Source organism: Podarcis filfolensis, assembly GCF_964270895.1.
Source record: "Podarcis filfolensis genome assembly, chromosome: 1".
Classification (NCBI taxonomy): Eukaryota; Metazoa; Chordata; class Lepidosauria; order Squamata; family Lacertidae; genus Podarcis; species Podarcis filfolensis.
The window spans coordinates 64,402,738-64,424,618 of NC_139604.1; the positions used below are offsets into that span (position 1 = coordinate 64,402,738).

General features: G+C 40.2%; 1 protein-coding gene across 12 annotated transcripts in view; it reads left to right on the forward strand.

Annotated features, from left to right (window-relative positions):
- PTPN5 (protein tyrosine phosphatase non-receptor type 5) overlaps positions 1–21,881 on the forward strand; it is a 64,135-nt gene that overhangs the window by 17,426 nt on the left and 24,828 nt on the right. For 6 of the 12 annotated variants that reach the window (XR_014542093.1, XM_083588508.1, XM_083588504.1 and 3 more), the window contains exons 2-6: positions 1,717–1,790; positions 4,260–4,384; positions 17,057–17,229; positions 17,607–17,726; positions 20,156–20,239. Coding sequence is in view for 11 of the 12 variants with exons in the window: in XM_083588508.1 (XP_083444634.1) it covers positions 17,077–17,229; positions 17,607–17,726; positions 20,156–20,239 (357 nt within the window). In the remaining variant the exon portion in view is untranslated. Of the gene's footprint in view, positions 1–1,716; positions 1,791–4,259; positions 4,385–17,056; positions 17,230–17,310; positions 17,399–17,606; positions 17,727–20,155; positions 20,240–21,881 lie in introns of those variants that run through there. The other 6 variants (XM_083588514.1, XM_083588511.1, XM_083588507.1 and 3 more) reach the window with 2 other exon arrangements.

Below are 21,881 nucleotides of genomic sequence, written 5' to 3' on the forward strand. Positions count from 1 at the left end.
ATTATTTGACCAAAGCATAATTAGAAGTTCATGGTGGAAATATTGACTCAGACATAAAAATATTGATTGCATATGTTATGTGATTAATTAAGAGATCTGTGGGGAACAGACTACTCATTCATGGATTATTGTTCTAGAAGTGCACCAGCAATTTTGCAAATGGGCCATCTCTTTTCTTTTTTGTCCCTTCTGTTGTCTCTATACCCACCCCACCCAGCCCACTACTGTACAGAAGCATTTTGATTCAGCTAAATGTGAGGTTCAATTTTAACACTTACTTGCTTACTTAGTCAAGCCCTTATTAGACATTAAAAATATAGACCATCATAAAACATCCATTTATAAACAACTCTCCCAGTTTGCAACTAATAATTATATCTCTAATTTCCTCCTCTTTCACCCTTGGCCACTCCTTTAGTTTATCTAGTTTGTTATTGTTGGACTCCTTTCCATTCAATTTACTATGTAGATAATTAAATATGGAAATGAAATACTGAGACAATTTAGATTCTGCAGTTGATGGGACAGCTGGTTGGTCGCCAGCTTTCAGACCTCCATATACTCTCAACCAAAACACTTTATTATTTTTGTTTTGAATTGAGTCAGTTGGGACCATTTTTGGGTGGCATCTTTTTATTTCTTTTTGGCCAGAACTAGGTGATATTTTCTTTTTTCGTCAAAGTAGGAAGGTTCTAGTTTGGTACGGTTATCTTTGGAAATTTGGCACAATTTTTTTTTTTTAAGTTGAAGACATTCATCGTCGAACCAGGGACTAGTTCTGTTTTTAAGTACCCTGACTTTTGGTGGAGTGTTAAGCTCTTCAAACATTTTGAATATTTAACTATATACTTCCAGAATGTCAGTACAAGAATTGATGTTCCTTAGATTAAAGAGTAAAGGTAAAGGTAAAGGGCCCCTTGACCCCAGGTTCCTAAAAGCAACTAAGTTTTTGCCCCACTGGGACGATTTTAGTTGGGCCATTTGCTCATGTTGACAAAAATTTGTGTTGTTATGATTAGTTAATTCTAAATCAAAGCTTAAATTTATAGACATCAGCAATGGTTGGTGATTGTTTTCGGTGTGTGTCTCAATTCTAAAGTTCACTATCAGATTTACAATGTCACAAAGGACCAGCATATAGTTGATGACACTACACCCTGGTTGGGGGGTATGTAAATTCCCTGTTTCCATCACCATCTATTGAACCATTCACAATTTGTAAGTTAAAATTATTACACAGCTCAAGCAAGCATATACCTTCCCTATTTATAACCTTGTCTCTAGAGAGTTTTCATTGAATGTGCGACACCATTAGTGGTATTCCAATTTAATACTCACCCTAGCATTAAATTGCCGGCTATCATTAATGAGGTGTTTGGGTATCTATCAATCAAACTTTCAATGTAAAAGTTTAGTTGTGACCAATTCTCAACAGAGATATTACTTGATGTAGCAAGGAGGGATATTGACATTTATAAACAGCAAAATATCATTTTTGGAAGTTAAAAGTAGAGCTTGTGCAAATGAAGAGAATTTTTTCTAACTGTTTGACTTCAAACCCTAGGGTGTCTTTAAACAGACCACAAAGCATTGCTTTAGGCCGGCCCTTGGAGTTAGGTTTCGATGCAGGGATCGTATAAGATCGTATAACTCCCCAAATGCATTTCTCATTCATACTCCGTGAAGAGCACACTTTTTCTTTCTTTCATGCTTTAGGAGAAGGTGATAGTAACTGATGATTCAGCTGGGAAAATCCTGGAATTGTAGTACATAGAGTGACTGAATGCTTGGTAAGTTTATAGTATCTGCCATTTGCATAGAAAAGGAGCATGAAACTGTTCTCCAAATATGTAACAGGAAGGTCAGCTTTGATCTTGTGTGATTTAGCAGAAAATCTAAGAGGTTTACTACAGGTTTCTATTTGTTGGTTCAGGGGAAATCTCACCTATATATTGTAATATGATGATGTTGATCCTGTGTAAGCGATGTCAGGTATATAAACTAATATCACACATAATTTTCACACAGGATTTGTGTAATTCCTTACAGAAGTAACTTTTATATGAGAATTTTGTAAGTTGTGAAACAAGCTTTAGTAAGTCCTGCACAGTATAGAGGCTGATTACTCATATTCCTGAATTGGGCCTTTGCTTTTTAACATCCCGGCTGCCATGTTGTTTGGATTGCCTTATGACAGCCACCTCTGTAATGACAGATGATGAAAAGAGTGCTGTCTGACTTCTACGTAAAGGAAAAGTAAAAATAAAACAAATGATTGTCTTCCTTAGCAAAGAATACAGCAAGGGCAGTACGCCAATAAACTACGCACACTGGATGACTAACAGGGCTCCTACAATATCAGTGTAGGCAGGGAATGTGCTATGTTGCCAAAAAAGCACACCATAGGTGCTTCCGAATGCTTTTAGCCCCTTAATGCCTTTCTCAAAAATCAGATTTTGAGGAGAATGGTGCTCATTCATGCTTGAAAAACAATTTCGATAATAAATCATTTTTAAACTGGTGGCCTTAGATTTAGTCCAGATGAATCTATCTGAAGTCACAGGGCTAATTTGGCTTATATCTACATACAAGGCTGAAGACTGGACTGTACATTGTTGCTTCTTATTAGTTGAACAATTGCTTCTAAAGATAAATAGTTGGGCTTCTGAGCATGTGTTCAATTTTCTTTCACTGATAAAGTATATGTAGTGTATATGTTATTGACTTCAGCAGTTGCTTCTAACAAATGCATAATAATGAAACCATTAAAAATAGCTAGGCACAAGAGGAGCATCCATAGAAAGTTACTTGTTTGATCTCAGAGTATAACTTCTTTCCCCGGTGCAAGGGAGATAATTTGTTGTTCTATTATGTGCTTTGTTATACAAATGCATGTTTAGTGGTCTACACAAGTTGTGCTGTAAGGGCCTCCATACTATGTAAATATGAAGTAGAGCCCATGAGTGGGAGGCAGGACACAGTACCTATCCACCACTACATATATTCCAAGTAACTCCCCTGTGTACAGAAATCATGTGATAGAGGTGCCTGTGTGTTGAAGGTCAAAGTGTGCTAATGGAATGGGAAGTGACCATAAGGCCAGGAAAAGCCTGGGACCAACCACAGTCGGAAGGGAGTAGAAAAAGATGGTGTTTTAATTTAAATATCAAATTCTGAATTTTGCACATCCACAGATTTCCAATACAAAATTTGGCTAGATTTCATATATGGGCAAAATTATTCCAATGCATTGGACTAATGGCTGAAATCACCAATAGTTTTTGTGTTGTCTGCTACTGCTGCAGTTAATTAGGGCTTGTTTTCTATCCTCATTAATTCAGTTTAGGACTTGAAATCCCAACCTCTTTCCCCACAAATGTTTAAAAGCAGAGCAGTCTCCTTTTGCTTAATTGAACATTATGATGCTCTGTCTCTGGCTCCAAGTTACCATGTGCGGAAAGCTAAATGAAAGTGTAGCATGAGATAATCTTCCCTGGTAAAAATCAAAGGCAGGAAAAACTAAATTTCTAACAACCCATTGTCAGGAAATAGATTATAAGAGAAACCTGAATGGGTTGTCTTGTATTTATTCCAGAGATTTTGGGGTTCTTACTGGATATGTACAAGGTTTGAGCATAGGAAGTGGCCCTGCTTCCTGCTCAGCAATGTCTGCACAAACAGCTGTGGCTTCCTAGTCCTATCTAGAGATTCTGACTATTAAAACTGGAATCTTCTTCGTGCAAAGAATGTTCTCTTCCACAGACCCTCACTACAGTTTTCTACCAAGAGAATGACTTATCTTTTCAAGAAATCTTACAGAGGAAAATATATGGAAGAGACATGGAAATAAAAGACTACACTTTGGAAAAGAGCATAAATTTTAGATGCCACCCACTGACCACTCTCCCCTTTCAGGTCCTTTGAAATAAAATAGTGGTTGCAACACAAGCAGTCGTTGCAGAATACAGTCCACCAATAACATGGTCCAAAGACCAATATTTTCCAGTTTGAGTTATCAACATTTGTCTCACTCATATCCACTGCAGTAGCTTTATGCTTTATACAGTTTTACATTATTGTGATAATTTTCCTCAACCTTCTTAAAAGCACTTGGTATTAGAACACATGTTTACACCGTGAACTGAAATACAATCAGCATTAATTAAGTCCCCCCCCAAAAAAAAACCCCACCCATGGTGCTACTGATGGTATTAAATGTTGTTTCATTTTTCCCCCTTTTCATTTCTTTCTTTCTAAAGGGTTTTTAAAGCATAAAACATTTGCAAATTCAAGATCAATTGTCCGAGAAAGTATCAGAAGTGTACCAGAGGAACCATTGGGAGAAGTAACCATGTGACTGAGAATTTTTGCTGCTTGACAAATGGTGAGTGCATTACTGTGGATCTTGACTTTAAAAAAAGAGTGCAAACTTTTTCACTTCACCATAGCGAAAATGTTCTAGAAATATTCTCAGAACATTGCAGTGCATAAGTTAGAAGCATCCTTTACAGCCTGGACATTCTGCAAATAACCACTCCTAGTAACATGCACCCTTTAAAGCTCTTGGATATAAACTTTGGGCTGCAGAGATTAATTAATTTTTAAAAATACTGACAACTTAAAGAAGAAGTTAAAATATTGTTGATGAAAGTTTACTGGAAGCAGCTCTAAAACAACAGTATACTATATAATGAGTTCAGTATCTATATTCACACCTAGAAGGTTATCTCGGTGGATCAAAGTTTCAGCACCATGGACAGCATATTTTCGGCAACTGGGGAATTTTTGACTTCCATCCATAGGGGTAAACTACTTCTTTTAAAAGCAGATGATTATGGAAGACTGGGTGGTCTGCAGGTATGAGAGATCTATGCATACCTGAGTAAAGACTATAGTATTACACCACAAGAGCAGAAGAGTAGTTGGGAGAGAATCTGCCCAGCTACTTGGAGATTCCAAGACAAGAGTGATACTTAATTTTCTAAAATGTGGGAGAAGAGACCCATGTGAACTTGTGTTTCTTGCCTGGGCTCATCCTGAGGGAAACAGGAGTGGGAGTAATAAGAGATAGGATGCTGAGGTAGCCAGGAGAAGGTTTGGTTGGGTGATTCGTGGACAATGATCCACCAAACAGCAGATTTGGCTTATGCATCACAGTAGTATCTAGCAGTATCTAGGGACGCGGGTGGCGCTGTCGGTAAAACCTCAGCGCCTAGGACTTGCCGATCGCATGGTCGGCGGTTCGATCCCCGTGGCGGGGTGCGCTCCCGTCGCTCGGTCCCAGCGCCTGCCAACCTAGCAGTTCGAAAGCACCCCCGGGTGCAAGTAGATAAATAGGGACCGCTTACCAGCGGGAAGGTAAACGGCGTTCCGTGTGCTGTGCTGGCTCGCCAGATGCAGCTTGTCACGCTGGCCACGTGACCCGGAAGTGTCTGCGGACAGCGCTGGCTCCCGGCCTATAGAGTGAGATGAGCACACAACCCTAGAGTCTGTCAAGACTGGCCCGAACGGGCAGGGGTACCTTTACCTTTACCTAGTATCTAGGAGACCTACAGTCTTACCTTTTCTGAAGATGTGATCTTTCTGTAAAGTATTTATGGCCTTTGATACCCACAAATCAGCAAGAACTATAATGCACAACACACAGCTGTCTTTGCTTACAGTCAACTCATTGGAGGCAGAATTTAATCTTCCTCCTAACCAGTGCCAAGCTGTAAGTAGAAGTTAGGAGTACTTCCTCTCTGATGCTATGTGCCAAATAAATACATGGAAGTATTGCAGCCCTTGAGTGCAGTGGTACACTCTCAGCTACTGTTTTCAGATCAGATTCTGAGAAAACAGCTAATGCTTTTACCTAAATGCAATGCTGGATCAGCTCTTCAGCAAAAAGAATAGATTCTCATAAAATCTGCTGACAGTGCTCAGCTTCTGCTTGGGTTAGGAGTCAACTGGGAGTAAATCTATCCCTAGTTTACAATACCCATTTAATCAGCTGTTTTGCAGCAGCTCTCCACATTATGGTTTCATGCTTATACTAATGCCTTCAGGAATACAATGATTGCATTGTAAAACAGATAGTGTGATGTGGGTTTGGAATTGCCCAAGAAGGATGGTAAATTATTTTTGTATGCCACAACTGCCGCTCAAATTTTACTAGCCAAGAAGTGGAAAACGCAAGAACTACCAACTGTGGAAGAATGGCAGATGAAGCTGATGGACTTTATGGAGCTAGCTGACCTTACTGGAAGAATCCACGACCAGAAAGAAGAGGAATACCAAGAAGACTGGAGGAAATTTAAGGACTATTTGAATAATTATTGTAATATTAAAAATTAGAAATTACTTGAAAGTATCAAATAGGCCTAGGATTAAATTAGAATTTATTTAAATAAATGGGATTTAGAATACTAAGAAAAGTGAATAAATTTGATTATAACTGGAACATTGTTATTAATAATGATATTGGAAAGCTGTTACATTCAGACACAAGGAAACTCAGAGGGGAGGGACTAGAGGACGTCAAGTAATATGTTTATAGGGTTGGACTTTAAAATAATTAAGTTTGTTTTTGTTGTATATTTGTTGTTTTTTATAGATGTATTTTTAATTTTTGTTTCGGCTTGTTTTTTGGTTGTGCAACGTTTGTTGCAGTATTTGTTATAATTGTAGAAAATTTAATAAAAATTATTGGAAAAGGAAAATTCTTAGCATTTAGCTTAGCACTTATATTTCTTTCAAGTTGCTGGTAGTACATTTAACACCCATCTCTTTGTGTGGAAACATTTTTTTATTTTGCTTTGCAATATACTGGTTTCTGTTGAGCTTGGAATCTGCTCTATTTCCCTTCCTGTCTCAGAAGAACATTTTCCTCCCATAAATCAGCCTTCTGCAGTACCAGTTGGTCGACCCTAGTGTAGAAATCTGTAAATGTGCTTATTGTATGATACTAAACCATTTTTAGACCTGTAGCCTAAATGTGTGTCTATATCCGAATGTACGGTGAGCTTATGGGAGAAATCAGTAAGGGAAATACTGTTATTGGAAAATGTCATGAGGGCAAAATAAATTTCTGTTGAGGGAATTGGTTGGTCAATGGAGTAACTTCACCTGCTTTCATAAGAATGATTTATGTATTGTGATGGCCCTTCTCTATTACTGCATAAATACTGAGTAGGTGGGGAGAATCTTTTATCTAAACATTTTGCACCCTATGCTAAAAACTGGCATGAGATGGAAGATGTGTTACACACATCAGAGCTTGGTGAAAGTACAGGAAAGAAAGCTAAAAGCAGTTACCCATTTGAATTTGGATACAGGCAAGAGAACTGAGAAGTTTTAGTTGGAGTTGCTGAATCTAGCATCCTTGGGGTGTAGTTTCTCTCTCTTTGGAGACCTGATGCAGGTTCAGCGGTTTTCCTTCCTTCCAATAGGCTGTATTTTTATATTCACAAATAAGCAAAATGTTATGAAGACACCATAAATCTCCAGTGTATTCTCTTCTAATGAAAACTAAATCCTGTAACACTGCCCCTGGGGAACACGTGCTATGGAATGTGATGCAGGATGCTGAAGGCAATTACAAAACCCAATGATACGTTACAGGAAAATTGTCATGGAGAATAATATCAGTGGTTCCTAGCCATAGTGGCTATGTTCTGCCTCCCCTGTCAGAGGGATTATGGCTCTAAATCCCATTGCTGAGAATCACAAGTGGTGGAGAGTGGTGCTGCACTCAGATCCTGCTTTCCTTGGGCATCTGATTGGCTATTATGAGAAAAGAATGCTGCACTAGATGAGTTTTTGGTCTGATCTAGCAATGTTCTACTTACATTTGTGGGGGCACCTTTTGTCTAATTGAAATCACTTGGCATTTTAATTTTGCAAGTGATATCACAGTTGCAGTCATCATTTGCACTGTCCTTAAAAAAACGGAATATATAGCCAAGTATGTACAAATGTACAAATACAAAGGGACGCGCAGAGCCTAGGACTTGCTGATCAGAAGGTCAGCGGTTCGAATCCCCGCAACGGGGTGAGCTCCCGTCGCTCAGTCCCTGCTCCTGCCAACCTAGCAGTTTGAAAGCACATCAAAGTGCAAGTAGATAAATAGGTACCGCTCCGGCGGGAGGGTAAACAGCGTTTCCGTGCGCTATTCTGGTTCGCCATAAGCAGCTTAGTCATGCTGGCCACATGACCCAGAAGCTGTCTGCAGACAAACACCGGCTCCCTCGGCCAATAAAGCGAGATAAGCGCCGCAACCCCAGAGTCGGTCACGACTGGACCTAATGGTCAGGGGTCCCTTTACCCTTTACCTTTATGTACAAATACAATTAAAATGTGGATCATTTTGCCGAGGCAATGGAAAAATATGTGTTCTTGAGAAATTCTTATTATGGAGGCCTCCAGTGAAGTTTTAGAAAGGGGAGGGAAGAAAAAGAATGTAATACATTAACATATAGAATAAAATCAAATAACATACCCCTAGGTAATGAAATCACTGATAGTTATACACATGTATCTTTTAAAATCCTACCCTGCAATGTAAAATGTGCTCAGCTTTGAAGAAATGTAAGCCACAACCCGGCTCAAGACACTTGTAAAGCAAGGTACGGACACTAGCTTTGGGAGGGGGAATGGAAGGGGACATAATTTAGACTTCACACTGGAACATACATCCCATTCAAAACAACATGATGCAGATGAACTGCATCCTTACTTGGATATCGCTCATCATTAAGAAAGTTATATACAATGCTGTTTGTGTATGTTAATCCCTTTCCTTGGATTGTGGTGGTGATCCATTCACATTGGAAAGATGCTTAGAAAAGAGGTTGACAAACAACCTGTACTGTAGCGGAGAAGCAAAGCTTGTTTAGGATTAGGAATAACAGAATACGAGAAGTACTGCTATAGATTTGTGCCTATTAACATCAACTACATTTTCAAAGGCCAAAGCTATTTACATTTTAAAATTAAATTGCTCTCTTCTTTTATTTTGAAATACAAAGAAATGCTGCAGTACTGCAGAGGAGGGAAACAATTAATTAAGTTAAATGCGTTATCCACACTCTGTTGTTGTTTGTTTCAGCAACATAAACACAGCATGACCTTCAAGCTTTAGTCCAGTGTTCTACCTACAATTAATCAATGGCTTTCTCTGAATTCTATTGTCCTGTTTGCAACAATAAGATCTCCTACCTACATGAACTGGAGAGCTTGTTAAGAGAACATTCAATCATTATTTTTTTAAAAAGAGTCAGTAGGCAGTCGTGTTGGCATAAGTGTTGCACCTGTTTTCTTCCATCAGTCACAGAAGCCATACACCCTGCAGATTTTGAAATCAAATGACTGCTATGGCAAAGTCCACAAGGTTCTACAAGAATTCAGGCATGCCAACATGAAGCGCACTGTCCCTTATTTATTTCATGCTTCTGGTGAGAGCTTTGGGCATGATCCACTGTAGAAAAGCTGGGCATTCCACAGAAGAGTTGTGAGTTGGATCAGCCTTGATGTGAGTGTCGGTTCAGGTGATTGGATGCTGCAGTTTCTGGAAGACACCAGGGCCCACCATTGCTATGCTAGGGAAAGCCTATGTAACGTTGGAAAGGGTCGATCACTTGTCCTACTTGGGCAGTTATCTTTCCACAAGGGCCGACACTGATGCCGAAATCCAGCATCGCTTGAGCTCTGTGAATGCAGCTTTCTCCCAACTGAAGTGCAAAGTGTTTGAGGACTGGGGCGTTAGCAGGGAAACAAAAATGCTTGTTCACAAAGCTATTGTACTACCAACTTACTGTATGCTTGTGAAACATGGACCACTTATAAACAGCATCTCCAACTCCTCGAAAGACTCCATCAACGGTGTCTCCAAAAATTTCACATGTCACTTGGGAAGACAAGCGAACTGATGCCGGTGTACTGGAAGAAGCAATGATCACCAGTGTCAGAGCAATGATTCTTCAACATCAGCTTCATTGGACTGGTCATGTTGTTTGGATGCCTGATTATCATCTTCCAAAGCAACTACTCTATTCCAAACTTAAAAATGGAAAGCGTAATGTTGGTGGACAACAAAAGGGGTTCAGGGCAAGTATTTTAAAATGTAGCATAAACACCGACAACTGGGAACCACTGGCCTGTGAGTGCTCCAATTGGAGAACAGCCTTTACCAGAGGTGTCACAGACTTTGAAGATGCTCGAACTCAGGACAAAAGGGAGAAACGTGTTAGAGGACAAACCCTCACCATGATCAACTCCTGCCCAGAAACCTATGTCCCCACTGTGAAAGGACGTGTGGATCCAGAATTGGCCTCCACAGCCACGGACTCACTGTTAGACCATGTTCATGGAAGACAATCTTACTCAGCTACAAGTGATCACCAATGAGGAAGCAGCTATGGGCTGCTGCATAGATACAAACCTAGCATGGCAATCTAATCTAATTAGCTGCATCAGCAGCTGGGGAAAGTTACCCAGGGCTATAAATTTAGAACGTCTTAGCAAGGGAACTTACTCCATGTGCAAGAGGGGAGTCTCAGCTGACAAAACATTTTAAGTACAAAATGTTCAACTTCCTTGAAAACATTTCTCTCGGAGAAACCTGCTCTAAATTAACTACCTTCCAGTTCTAGACTATTTAAAATTGAAGCTACTTGTACTTTTGCATGTTTAGATATCAAAGTTAGTTTAAAAATCAATGTCTATTTTATAGCATGATCCTAGTGATCTTAACATGGAAGCAGAGAGCCGAAGCAACCATGTACCCATTAAATATATATGAGGCTGCATTTGAAGTGAACTACATGGCAGGAATGGTATAATTGGAGGTACCTAAAAATAAGAATAATTAACCAAGCCTTTGAAAACCAAAGGCATATACCTATAGCCATCAAGCATATTACATGCTACCGTCTTCTGTAAATGGTTTAAAAGAAATCTAATGGTTTGATCCCATGTGCTATCGAGCAGTGGCGTAGCGTGGGGGGTGCAGGGGGGCCGGCCGCACCGGGCGCAACATCTGGGGGGGGCGCTCGCACTCGCAGCTCTCTGCCCCTACCTGGCTCACTCACTCTCTCTCAGTTAGGGGGCGCAAATTACTTGCCTTGCCCCGGGTGATGACAACCCACGCTACGCCACTGCTATTGAGAGAGTAGATGTTTTCATAGACTAGGGAAAGAATGAAGGCATGTGAACAATCTTGGCTTAACTACATTTCCAAAGAATGCAAGGTTTTTCACTTCTACAGATGTCATCTAAAAAATTCACGTATATTGCTATAGGAAGGCCATAATATTATGTAAAGTATTAGATTGCACAAGAAAATGGAGCAAGGAGAAAATATAATCAGGAGCACTTCCAAAGTTGTGATGTTTTAAGCAAGGTACAAGTATAGACTATGGAGTCAGAAGGAGTTGTTGCAGTGACTCATGAGAAGGCATTTTTTTGAATCAGAATTTGAAAGCTGGATTGGGTTGGAGAATATCAGACAAGACCTCCAGGTGAACAGTGGCAGTGATGGATAAATTGTCCCAGAAAGGATTAGTGAAAGAAGGGTATGAGCAAGGGTGGAGGGTGGGATAATAGATTAATATCCATTAAAATGCCATAAGACCCCAACAACCAGAAACCTCTATGAGGACCTTTTGATTATGATAATCATAATCCCGCCTCCCAGGGGGAAAGAGTAGCAAATCAATATATAATCCTGTTAGGATCATAAATATACTTTACTGAAAAGCAATGATGTGCTGATGATACATAAATTTGAAGTGAAAGCTTCATTGTAATGGGTATTTAAGAAGTTCACGAACTGCTTTATAAACTTCTGTTTTCAGAATAGGAATGGCTTCATGATTTTAACTGCACTCTATAGTACTGCAAACCAACCACATGGTTTCAGTAATGATGAATAAATAATCACGCCTCTTTTCACACAGTTGCACATACACAGAGAAGAGTTGCATACGGGACACTTTTTTCTTCTAAAAATGTTCAAATCCCAACCTGTGCAGTCCTTCATACTTATGTTGGCAGGCTCCAGAAAAATATTACAATCTTCCCATTGTTCTCTGTGGTCTGGTTGCTATGACTCTGCTCTAGAGTGCATCTGGGAACTATACCAAGGAGTGAGCTTTTGAAGCTACATTCTGCTGTCAGTGGATGACCCTAAATTAAGTTCTATAACCCAAACTGTAACCACAGGCCCAATCTGTCAACAGCTAAACAAATCACATTTTTTCTAGAAGGCCCTTGCATTTTAGTTTTGCTGTTCGGTTTTGGCATCAGAATTCGGCTCTTGTGTTAAGGTTTTTATCTTTAATCTACCTCCTACTTTATTATCCTTGTTTCAGCTTTACTCAATCTGCATGAAGTGGGTACTTGAATGCTTACAGATGTAGTTTTTATTTTAGCTGGAGGATTACAGAGCTTTTGTGTGGCTTTGCATTTTCAGGGTTGAGAGGCTAGGCAACTGATGTGGTAAGAGCAGCTGAACTGACAACCTTTCATTGCTGGGTTTTTCTTTTGTTTTTAAAAACAAAGCTCAGAAGTCCATCACCAAATTGCCTCTAAGTACTGAAAAACACTGAATGCTGCATAACAACCACACACATTTGTTTTAGCTATTGCAGAAAAACAAAAACAAAAAAATATTCATTGTTTGGCAATAATTGGCCATTGTTAGCTGTCCAAAAGAGAAATGGGGGCTGCTAGGAAAGACAAAAAGGCATCCTTGAAGGAAGTCCCAACTGAAAGATAGTAAATGCTAACCATTTGTACTATAATGAAACCTAATATTCTTCTGTGTTCTCACAAGAAGCTCATATTTCTGACATCACATTCCATACTTTTTTTTTTTTTAAAGGAAAGTCAGTTTTTCAAAAGGTCTAGTTGGGGTTTGAAATGATATATCTATTGCCAAAGAAGCCCATAAGAGAAAAAAGACCAAAACAAACCTGTGTCCATAGTCTAAACATGTGTGGAGTACTTTGCAGGGTTGTTCAATCAGTTTAAACATTTGTTTCTTTGACTAATGCTTGAACTAAAATTCCCCTTTGAGAACTTTGATAAGGAAGACTCCTTGGCTTTATTTATTTCTTCTTCTTTTAAATGGTAAGTGCAAGCAGCCCAACCATAAGCTACACTTTGTACAGGTTGCATAACACTGATTTGTAAGCTCACACATAGTGCATTATGAATTCATTAATGGCAGGTTGCAAATTGACAAATCAAGTAACACCACCTCGTTCAAGCTTTTAACAGCTGAATTCACAACCACAATGAGAAACTTGGGTCCGTGCATTGTGAATGGATGAGATTCAAATTCCATATTCATGTGTTCCACTTTCAACAATAATGGAGAAAACAGTGGTTCATGTGGAAGGAGCAACAAGATTGTAAGCCCCAAGCTAACCTCTTTGCTTGTTCATTAGGGAACCAGCTACAGCCATTTTCCTGGCATCCAAGCTATACAATTCAGTTTCTTTTTCTTAGTTACATTTTTTTTTTGGCATGCTTGTCTACTTCTCTCCTCAAAGAACTACAATTCTTTTTTTCATCAATTCCATGGAGGCCCAAGACTCCACCAACTAGGTCATGCTTAGATCATTGGTATTTCTTATTTTTTTCCTGATAGTTTTGCACCACCCAAAATGATTATCTTTTTTCTTTTCTTCAAAACATCCAAAACCTCTTAGATTTTGTTACCTTTTCCCCCTTCATTTTTTTTTGTTATAAATAATGAAACATCTTGAATGAACTGATAATATGTACCATAAAAGAAGGACTACAAAATGACGACAGGTTCATTGGAGTAAGCTACATTTTCTCACTGTTAATGCTGGTTTTGTGACCTGTCGGCCTCAGCTGGATGTGGAGAGGTTCTGTGCTGCAAAAGATGGGATCTTGCTCTAGGAAGGGGCAGCCAGCTCACTTTTCAAACTGTGACCCCTTCCTCCCATTAGCCTTGGAACAAAATCATACAGTGGTTTGAATTGTGGTGCTCCTGGTGTCCTTGTCTTTTCCTTCCTCATCGGTGATCTTTGTTTATGGCAAACAACTCAGATAAGCATATCACCTCTAGTACAATTTAGCACAATTTGTTTGTGGCAAGATTATTGTGTGCATTCAGCCTCTTTTAGAAAGCTAGCTCATTTCTCTAATATTATATTTCTCTTATATTGCAAACTTAGGACTCCCACCCAGAATTTTCAGGGATCCAAAGAGCACACACCTAAAAACTTTCATGCTTCTTGCTAATTTTCTCTTCCCTCTCTAGCTGCTCGCAACAGGTTCCACATCGTGCTTTTCTGTTTTGTGTGTTGGGGAGGGGGGTAAGGACTCTCACTGGTGGCAGCCAGCATGGCAAATGGTCAGGAATGATGGGAGTTTTAGGTCAGCCACATTTGGAGGGACGTTTCCCTATACCTGCTGTAAAAGATTCTGGGATGTTCCAAAATTTATCTTTAGGAGATTAATAAAGATGATATGGTTACACAATGGTAGCAATTGTTATATTGCTAGTGGAAGAATGGAAATGTCATTTCAATATGCTATACAGACAGCTCTGTGTCCTCTTCTCTTACTTCTTCTGTTTTACCTTGAGAATGAGCTCCAGAACAGGGAGCCAAAATTGAAGCCACTTGAAAGAGATGAAACTATGGATCTGATGGGCTTATGCAGGTTTTCCCCCTGAAGGAGAAGCTTATTCTGTTGCTGTTTCCTTTTTTAGAGAAAACTCGTTGAATTTCTGCATGCCATTCAGCAGCTGAAGGAATAGAAACCCTTCCTTCATTTGTCTTGTATTACCTTTACAGGAAACATTTACTGCCTTCATTTTAAAGGGACTTTGCCTCAGTAGATGATTTTATTATCTCCCCCACCTCAACCTTTAGAACAAATTCTTCTCTCATGGTTTCATAATTCCTAATTTCCTTAGAGGGGATTTTATGTCAGAAGAAATTTTCTAATTTCCTTTTTCATGGATTCTTTTTTATGTTCCTTCTTAGAGGGTTGCCTCTCGAGAGAATTTCTTTTTAAAAGAAATTATATGTGTCCAAATAATTTTGGTGATTTTGGTGGTTGCCATTCTTCAAGAATTTTATAAAAGGGATGTCTGCGAAGAAACTCTGGCCTATGTTTGGTTGGACTCATTCCAAGCTTTTCCACCAAACATTCCAAGTTTCCCAGCAACATAGTTTCTCAAGTCCTATCTTAGGTCTGCCTCATCTAGGCTTTCTCTGCTGCTTCTGAAGTTGTGGTGGTGCTCACCTCAAAACTCCAGTAAGGAGCTGAGTCAGCATCTTTGGGCTACTCTAGCAGCCATGCCTCACCTTCCCTGGCACAGCTGTGTCAGATCTAGCAAAAGTGTGGGAGTTGAAGCTGTTTCCAGCTTCCTCTCCATATTTATAACAAGGCTTGAATATAACAAGGCTTGATCTTCAAGAGAAGCAATGGGAGTTGAAGATGCTTTACTTTTTACGTACACATCGCTCAAGATAGCAGCTGCCACAATTTTGTTGTGCATGCACACACGTGTGTGTGTGTGAAAAGACACACACAGAGAGACATGTTGTTAAGTGCATGATCACCAGTCAGTTTTTAGGTGCCTCGTCCCAAGGATGGAGACAGAACCCGCTGGAGAAAATGGAACACTGCATGGAAAAAGAGAACATTGCTTCGTTCCCTCCATCTCTCATTCCATATGAAATGACAGGTGGACTGAGTGGGAGCAATGTGAAAATTAATGTGGAGAGGATTGGTGACTCAGCAATGACTGTAAAGTCAAGCAATCTCCTCAGACGTTTTGGCACACAGCTACTCTTCAGCTTGTCCATAGATTACAATAGGCCATTTTGTGGGTGGGACCAGGTAGGAGAGGGGTCAGGAGGAAGTGGTTGTTGCTCACCATCACAGAGGAGGATTCTTAAGCAGTTTATCTGCGGTTTTGTTCAGAGGCCAACAGAGGAGAGAAGGAAAGCTATGTTTCTGTTTCAAGCACTGTGTTTGAAGAGTACTTTCATAATAAATCAGATTCCTATTTTAACAGTTACAGCCCAATTCTACAACCAACTCTCACATGCTTCAGCTATGGGAGCTTGTTTTGAGTAGAACAGAGTAGTAAGAGTCAGTGTGGTGTTGTGGTTCGAGTCCTGCTCTAGAGCCAGGGAGACCAGGGTTCATATCCCTACTTGGCCGTGAAGCTTGCTGGGTGACCTTGGATCAGCCCCTACCTCACAGGGTGGTTGTGAAGATAAAAATAGAGATGAGAGAACCTTGCACACAACCTTCGGCTCCTTGGATGAACAGTGGGATGTGAATGAAAAATAATAATAATGCAGGTAATAAACAGCTTTTTTGAAACAGCTGCCACTGAGAATTATAGATCTTTGATCATTCAGGGGAAAATAAAAGAATGAACAGTGTCTGGACTTGCAGGATTAACTGCCAAATCCTATGTATATTTACCCTGCGTTCAGCTGAATTAAATGGAACTTACACCCCATATAGGATGCCTGGGAACCTGTGGTACGAATGTGCTAAATCCTTTGTGGACATTTCATTTAGGAGGTAGTATAAAATTCCGTGGTGCCCTTTAGACACATACCTTGTGATTTATTAGTGTAGTATTGCACAATCAGATTTGGGCCAGAAGCTCTTTTATTGGTTCTGAGTGAGTGCTTCAAAATGGCTAGTTGAGTTTATTATTGTAACAAGTATATGTAAAGGTGTAAAGCAAGGCATATGATATCACACAGCCCCAAAGGAAAGAACTGAAAACTGAAGTACATACAAACAACAAAATGCTGATTCTGTTGCTGGTGGGGAGCGGAGGGGGAATGGGTCATTATATATCCACCCACACTACATTTTTCCTATGAAGGTAGCATGGATTAGTATGGTGTTCATGTCTCCAGCTGCAGTTACTAACTCTGGTTGCTGGCAGGTATCCGACAGCTTTTTCTGTCCATCTGCATATGTAACTCCTGCAGCCCAAGCAAGAGCGAAAGGCTTATATTGCTGTTTTATTTCCTGACTGGTTTCATTTGCGCACTTGAAGGTCTTTCGAAGCCAGCTGTGATGGAACCACCAAATGGAGCTGATGAGCAGCAGGAACTGCAGAGCAAGGCAGAACAACCTCAGAAAGGTTCTGCGAGGAGGACTCCAGAGCATAGCTGGGTGGCTTGGTGGACCGGAGGAATTGCGTATCTGTTCGCCCTGTCACAGATATTGGTAAGGATTCGGACTTAACTCAGATGGAGATCGCTTTTTGAAAAAAAGAGAAAAGGACAACATTGCTTTTGTTTTTTTTAGATTCATACATTTTAGGGGCCAGATTTCCCACATCTTATATGCTGATATAGCTGAAATTATGTCAAAAGCTGTGCCATGTTACAACCAGGTAATAATCTGTTTGTCTTTTTATTCCAGTTAATGTATGCAGCCTGCAAAAATGCCTGGCTGATACAAAAACTTTTTTTTTGTATTTTATCTTTATTTGCACTTTAAACAAATGAAAACCAATTGGTTATGCAGGCTTGAGATTAAAATGAAAATTTCACTTTCCTGATGATGAAAGCTCATGATGAATTATTTGATTGACTGCACAGGTTATCTCCCTTATGTTTTGGTATGGTGGCTGTGAAACAATCCCAGAGTTTCTGGAGGTTTTTGAGATATTGTCTGATCTCCTTACTTCACCTGGACAATTGTTTACAGATTCTGAAAAGGTATGTTCAGTGATATCTCTATCCTTTTAATGCAGGACATAGTGGCTCCCAAACTGTGGAATGATCTTTCATCAGATGTCAAAGAGATAAATGATTATACGACCTTCCTTAGACATCTGAAGGCATCCCTGTATCAGGAATCTTTTAATGTGTGATGTTCTGTTGTGTTTTTGTATACGTATTCTGTTGGAAGCCACCCATAATGGCCAGGGCAACTATTATTATTATTATTAATTCACTCTAGACTTGCCCATTATTATCCTCCCTTTCCCATCTTTCTCTCTGCCATCTCTTGCTTTAGCTTTCCCTTGGGAGGTTGGGGGAGGAGCGTTGCCCTCTGACATGTTTCCTCTGACCTAAGTCTCATTCCCACAAGTGAGGGCGAACTGCCCCTTTGAGGAAGTTGAATTGACCATAGAGGGCACCAAGATTCAATTCCCTTCCTCCTTCAAGGCATCCCCCACTTTCAGCGTAACACAGACCTCCATGGATGATGGGGGGGCGGGAATGAAGGGGAGGAGAATTAAGCTTTCCCACTTCCTTGGCTCAGTGCCACTGTTGAACTCAGGAAACTAATGTGTCTTGCTGTATTCACCACCTGAGTCCAAAAAAACACCCCTCACAATGCCTTCAGGGGAAAAGCGAAAACTCTTATATATAACATTTCAGCCCCCAAAGCCATTGTGAGGGATGGGTGGCAGCCACTGCAGTCCCTCTTAAGCCAGGAAACAGCTCCATGGAGCCAGCTCTGGGGAAAGCCTGCAGCCAGTATGGACAGGTGCTTCCCAGCTAGGTGCTGAGGTGGCAACAGCTCAATGTGCAGCTGCGGAGCTAGCTCACGGCAGCTGAATTGGTGAATAGATTTCACAGCCCCTCTGTTTGAACTGGGCACTTCCTGGCTTAAGTTTCATCTGTAAGCTGCCTTTGGGAGGTAGGGTTTTTAAATGCATTTATAAACCTGCAGTGTAGAGACCAGGCACACCTCTATGGGGACAGTGTTTCACAGTCTAGAGTCCACCACAAAAAGCCTTGTCTTCACATGTGAGCAGACATAAAGGCTTCTGATGCATATATCAATGCCTGGCAGCCTTGTATGGCTGAAAGTGGACTTCCAAATAACTTGGTTCCAAAGCACTTAGAACTGAGCTGAGAAATGCAGTTATAACCAGCTCAGCAGGCACAGAACTGGTGTTGCATTCTCTTATCACCTTGCCCCCGACCAGCAACAGAGCAGCAGCATTCTACATCAGTTGGAGTTTCCAGACCATCTTCAAGGGCAGCCTCTCATAGAGTGCAGCACAGTAGCCTAACCTGAATATGACTAAAGCATTGATTTACTTAGTCCAGTCTTGTAGTTGGTGTACCAGCTTGAGCTGGTAAAATGCACTCCTAGCTACAGACACTACCAGTGTTGACACAAACAGCATGGTGTCTAGGAGGATACCTGAGCTACAACACTGGTCCTATCTAGCACTGGTCATACCAGTCCACCCAGATCAGCCAGCCATCCCACCCATAGCACTATCTGCATTAGACTTCAGCTTAATTCTAAAGTCATCCCCAGACACCTGTTCAGGAGTTCTACAGCCTCCCTGAGATTTGCAAATGGAAATGAGAAATAAAGCTGTGTGTCATCACCCACATATTGTTGACACCAAAGCCCAACCTTGGAATTGCTTCCACAGACAAAGCAGTGCCTTTTAAGTGCATGTTTTCTTAATGTGGGACCTTGCAGATATGGGATCAGATCTCCCGTCTCCTTAAAATAATTTAAGAACAGAAATGGGGACCCTCAGATTTGGTTGGAACTCACACAGTAAGAGAGGGGGCAATCCTTTCTTCCCGGATCCCTTTCCTGTTGTAAATTGCCCCCTTAATACTGTCAATGGGACAAATGGTTTCAGAGGAAACCCCACCTTTCCTTTTCAGAACAGTCCCATTCCAGTCTGCTCCTCCAAGCTGTTTTATTTTTCTTTAAAGGCAGATGGTCTGATCAGTGACCTTCAGTGTCTTCCCTAGTTTTGTGCTTGAGTTATGATGTCATGTGCTAGGAAGTAGTTTCAAGTCTGATTGATCCTCACACTACACCACAAAAGAAGCACCAAGCAGAAGGAAACAATTCAGAGGCATTTGGATCAGTGGATCAATCACTACAGTTCTAGGGATCAATTTTATGTAAGAGATAGTAGAGTCGGCATTTCTGTCCTGTTTGATGATAGCAATTGGAAAATTTGGGATAGGGGTGGGTTGCGTTTGAGTTAAAACATTTGATTTGAATTTGAGATGTTTGCATATAATGAAGGCTCTTGATTTCTGGCCATGGATTTTTAAAAGGGATTAACTGGATAGATAATTGAACAGCAGCACTAGGAACATTTGGACCTTTAAATACCCCTAATTAACCTATATGGGTTTGTGTTGTTTTATAGGATCTGAAAAGAGATGGGGGTATCATAGTGCCTTGCTTCCTGCTGTTTTTGGTTTCCTTTGGCTTGCTGCTCCTAGGGATATTGGTAAGCTAACGTCTTGAATTTATTCAATTCCGATTAAAGAATTTGCCAAACAAATTGATACCTTCCAAGTTCCCTCAGAGTGTCATGCTGATGCATTTCATGAGAAACAGTTTCTAATGCCCCAATAATTGTTAGCAATTCACATGCACATGGTTTGAGCACGTAAACATTGTTACATATATATTGTTGTTAGGCTCATTCTGGGACATGGGACAATTGCAGGATTTTCTCTGGTAACTTGGCAGGAAGTGTATTTAAAAACCGCTCACTAAGGATGGTAATTAATGTTAATACCTCTGTGAATAAGAATACTGATGTGGGTAGTGAGATTAGCTTTGCTGTTCAATTGCATTAGCTTTTTGCTCAGGCTTTTCTTTGCAAGATGTATTGTGAGATCAAATAAAAAGCCTTCAGAGAGTGGTGTAATAGTGCACATTAAAGTGCAAAAGACAGACTTCTAAATTGACACTGAACTGTATAAAATCACCAGAACTTGTACAATGAGCCACTCCAAGCCTGAAACAAGCCAAATCAGAATAAGCACAGTGTGATGTTTTTGTTATGATCGGTCCTACTGAATTTTCTGCAGTTTCCCCAAACTGTTTCTTGCCGTCAGAGTCAATTAAGCACAGCAACAAAGAAACAAAGTAGTAGAGATTATTATAGGTGTACAACAATGTTAATACGTTGCTGTAAATTAATTTATGTTACATCAATTCCCTTGGTTAGTTTAGTTGGCAAAAGCCACAGAGTGGGGATTACTGAAGTGATCCCATGGTGGGACATATCTGAGATCACCATCAATGGATGAATAAGAATCCAGGTTTGACATACTGGGGAATCTGTATAATAGTTCATAATTTGAAACAAACAACATTTTAATCAAGAAAGAAGGGGGGGAGTAGGGCAACAAGGACCTATGTTTAATTTATGGGATGTTGAGAGCAACTGTGTGTGAGAGAGAGGGAATTTGCCTTCTTAAGTGTCAAAAATTATAGTACAGTCAAACCTTGGTTCCTGAACGGCTCCTTTTTGGAACATTTCAGCTCCCGAATGCTGAAAACCCAGAAGTAAATGCTCTAGTTTTCAAACGTCTTTCGGAAGCCTAACATCCAAGGCGGCTTCCGCTTGAGTGCCAGAAGCTCTTGCAGCCAACTGGAAGCTGCGCCTCAGTTGTCGAACATTTCGTAAGCTGAATGGGCTTCCAGAACTGATTACGTTCGACAACCGAGGTTTGACTATATCCTGGAAAAGGGATAGAGACAGTCAAATAAATGTTACATGTTTATTATATCAAAATGCTGGTTAAATACCATTGTCATACAGATCCACAAGACTTAAGTACTTCTCAGACTTCTTGTTGACAATAAACCTGAGTCCTGATGTGACGATACAACAGTATTATTTTTGCGTTGGTTATCACATCATTTAGCATAAACCTACAAAGTACATATTTCCCCTTTTCACGGAGTTAGGATATATTTACACTGCAGACTTAAGCCAGTTTAACAGTAATATATTTATCCTAGAGGACTCTTGGGTTTATAATTGCTGAGAATGGAAAGATCACAAAGTTTACCTCACCAAACTACACTTCCCATGGTTATTTGGGAATGCCACTGCTAGAAAACTGATACACATT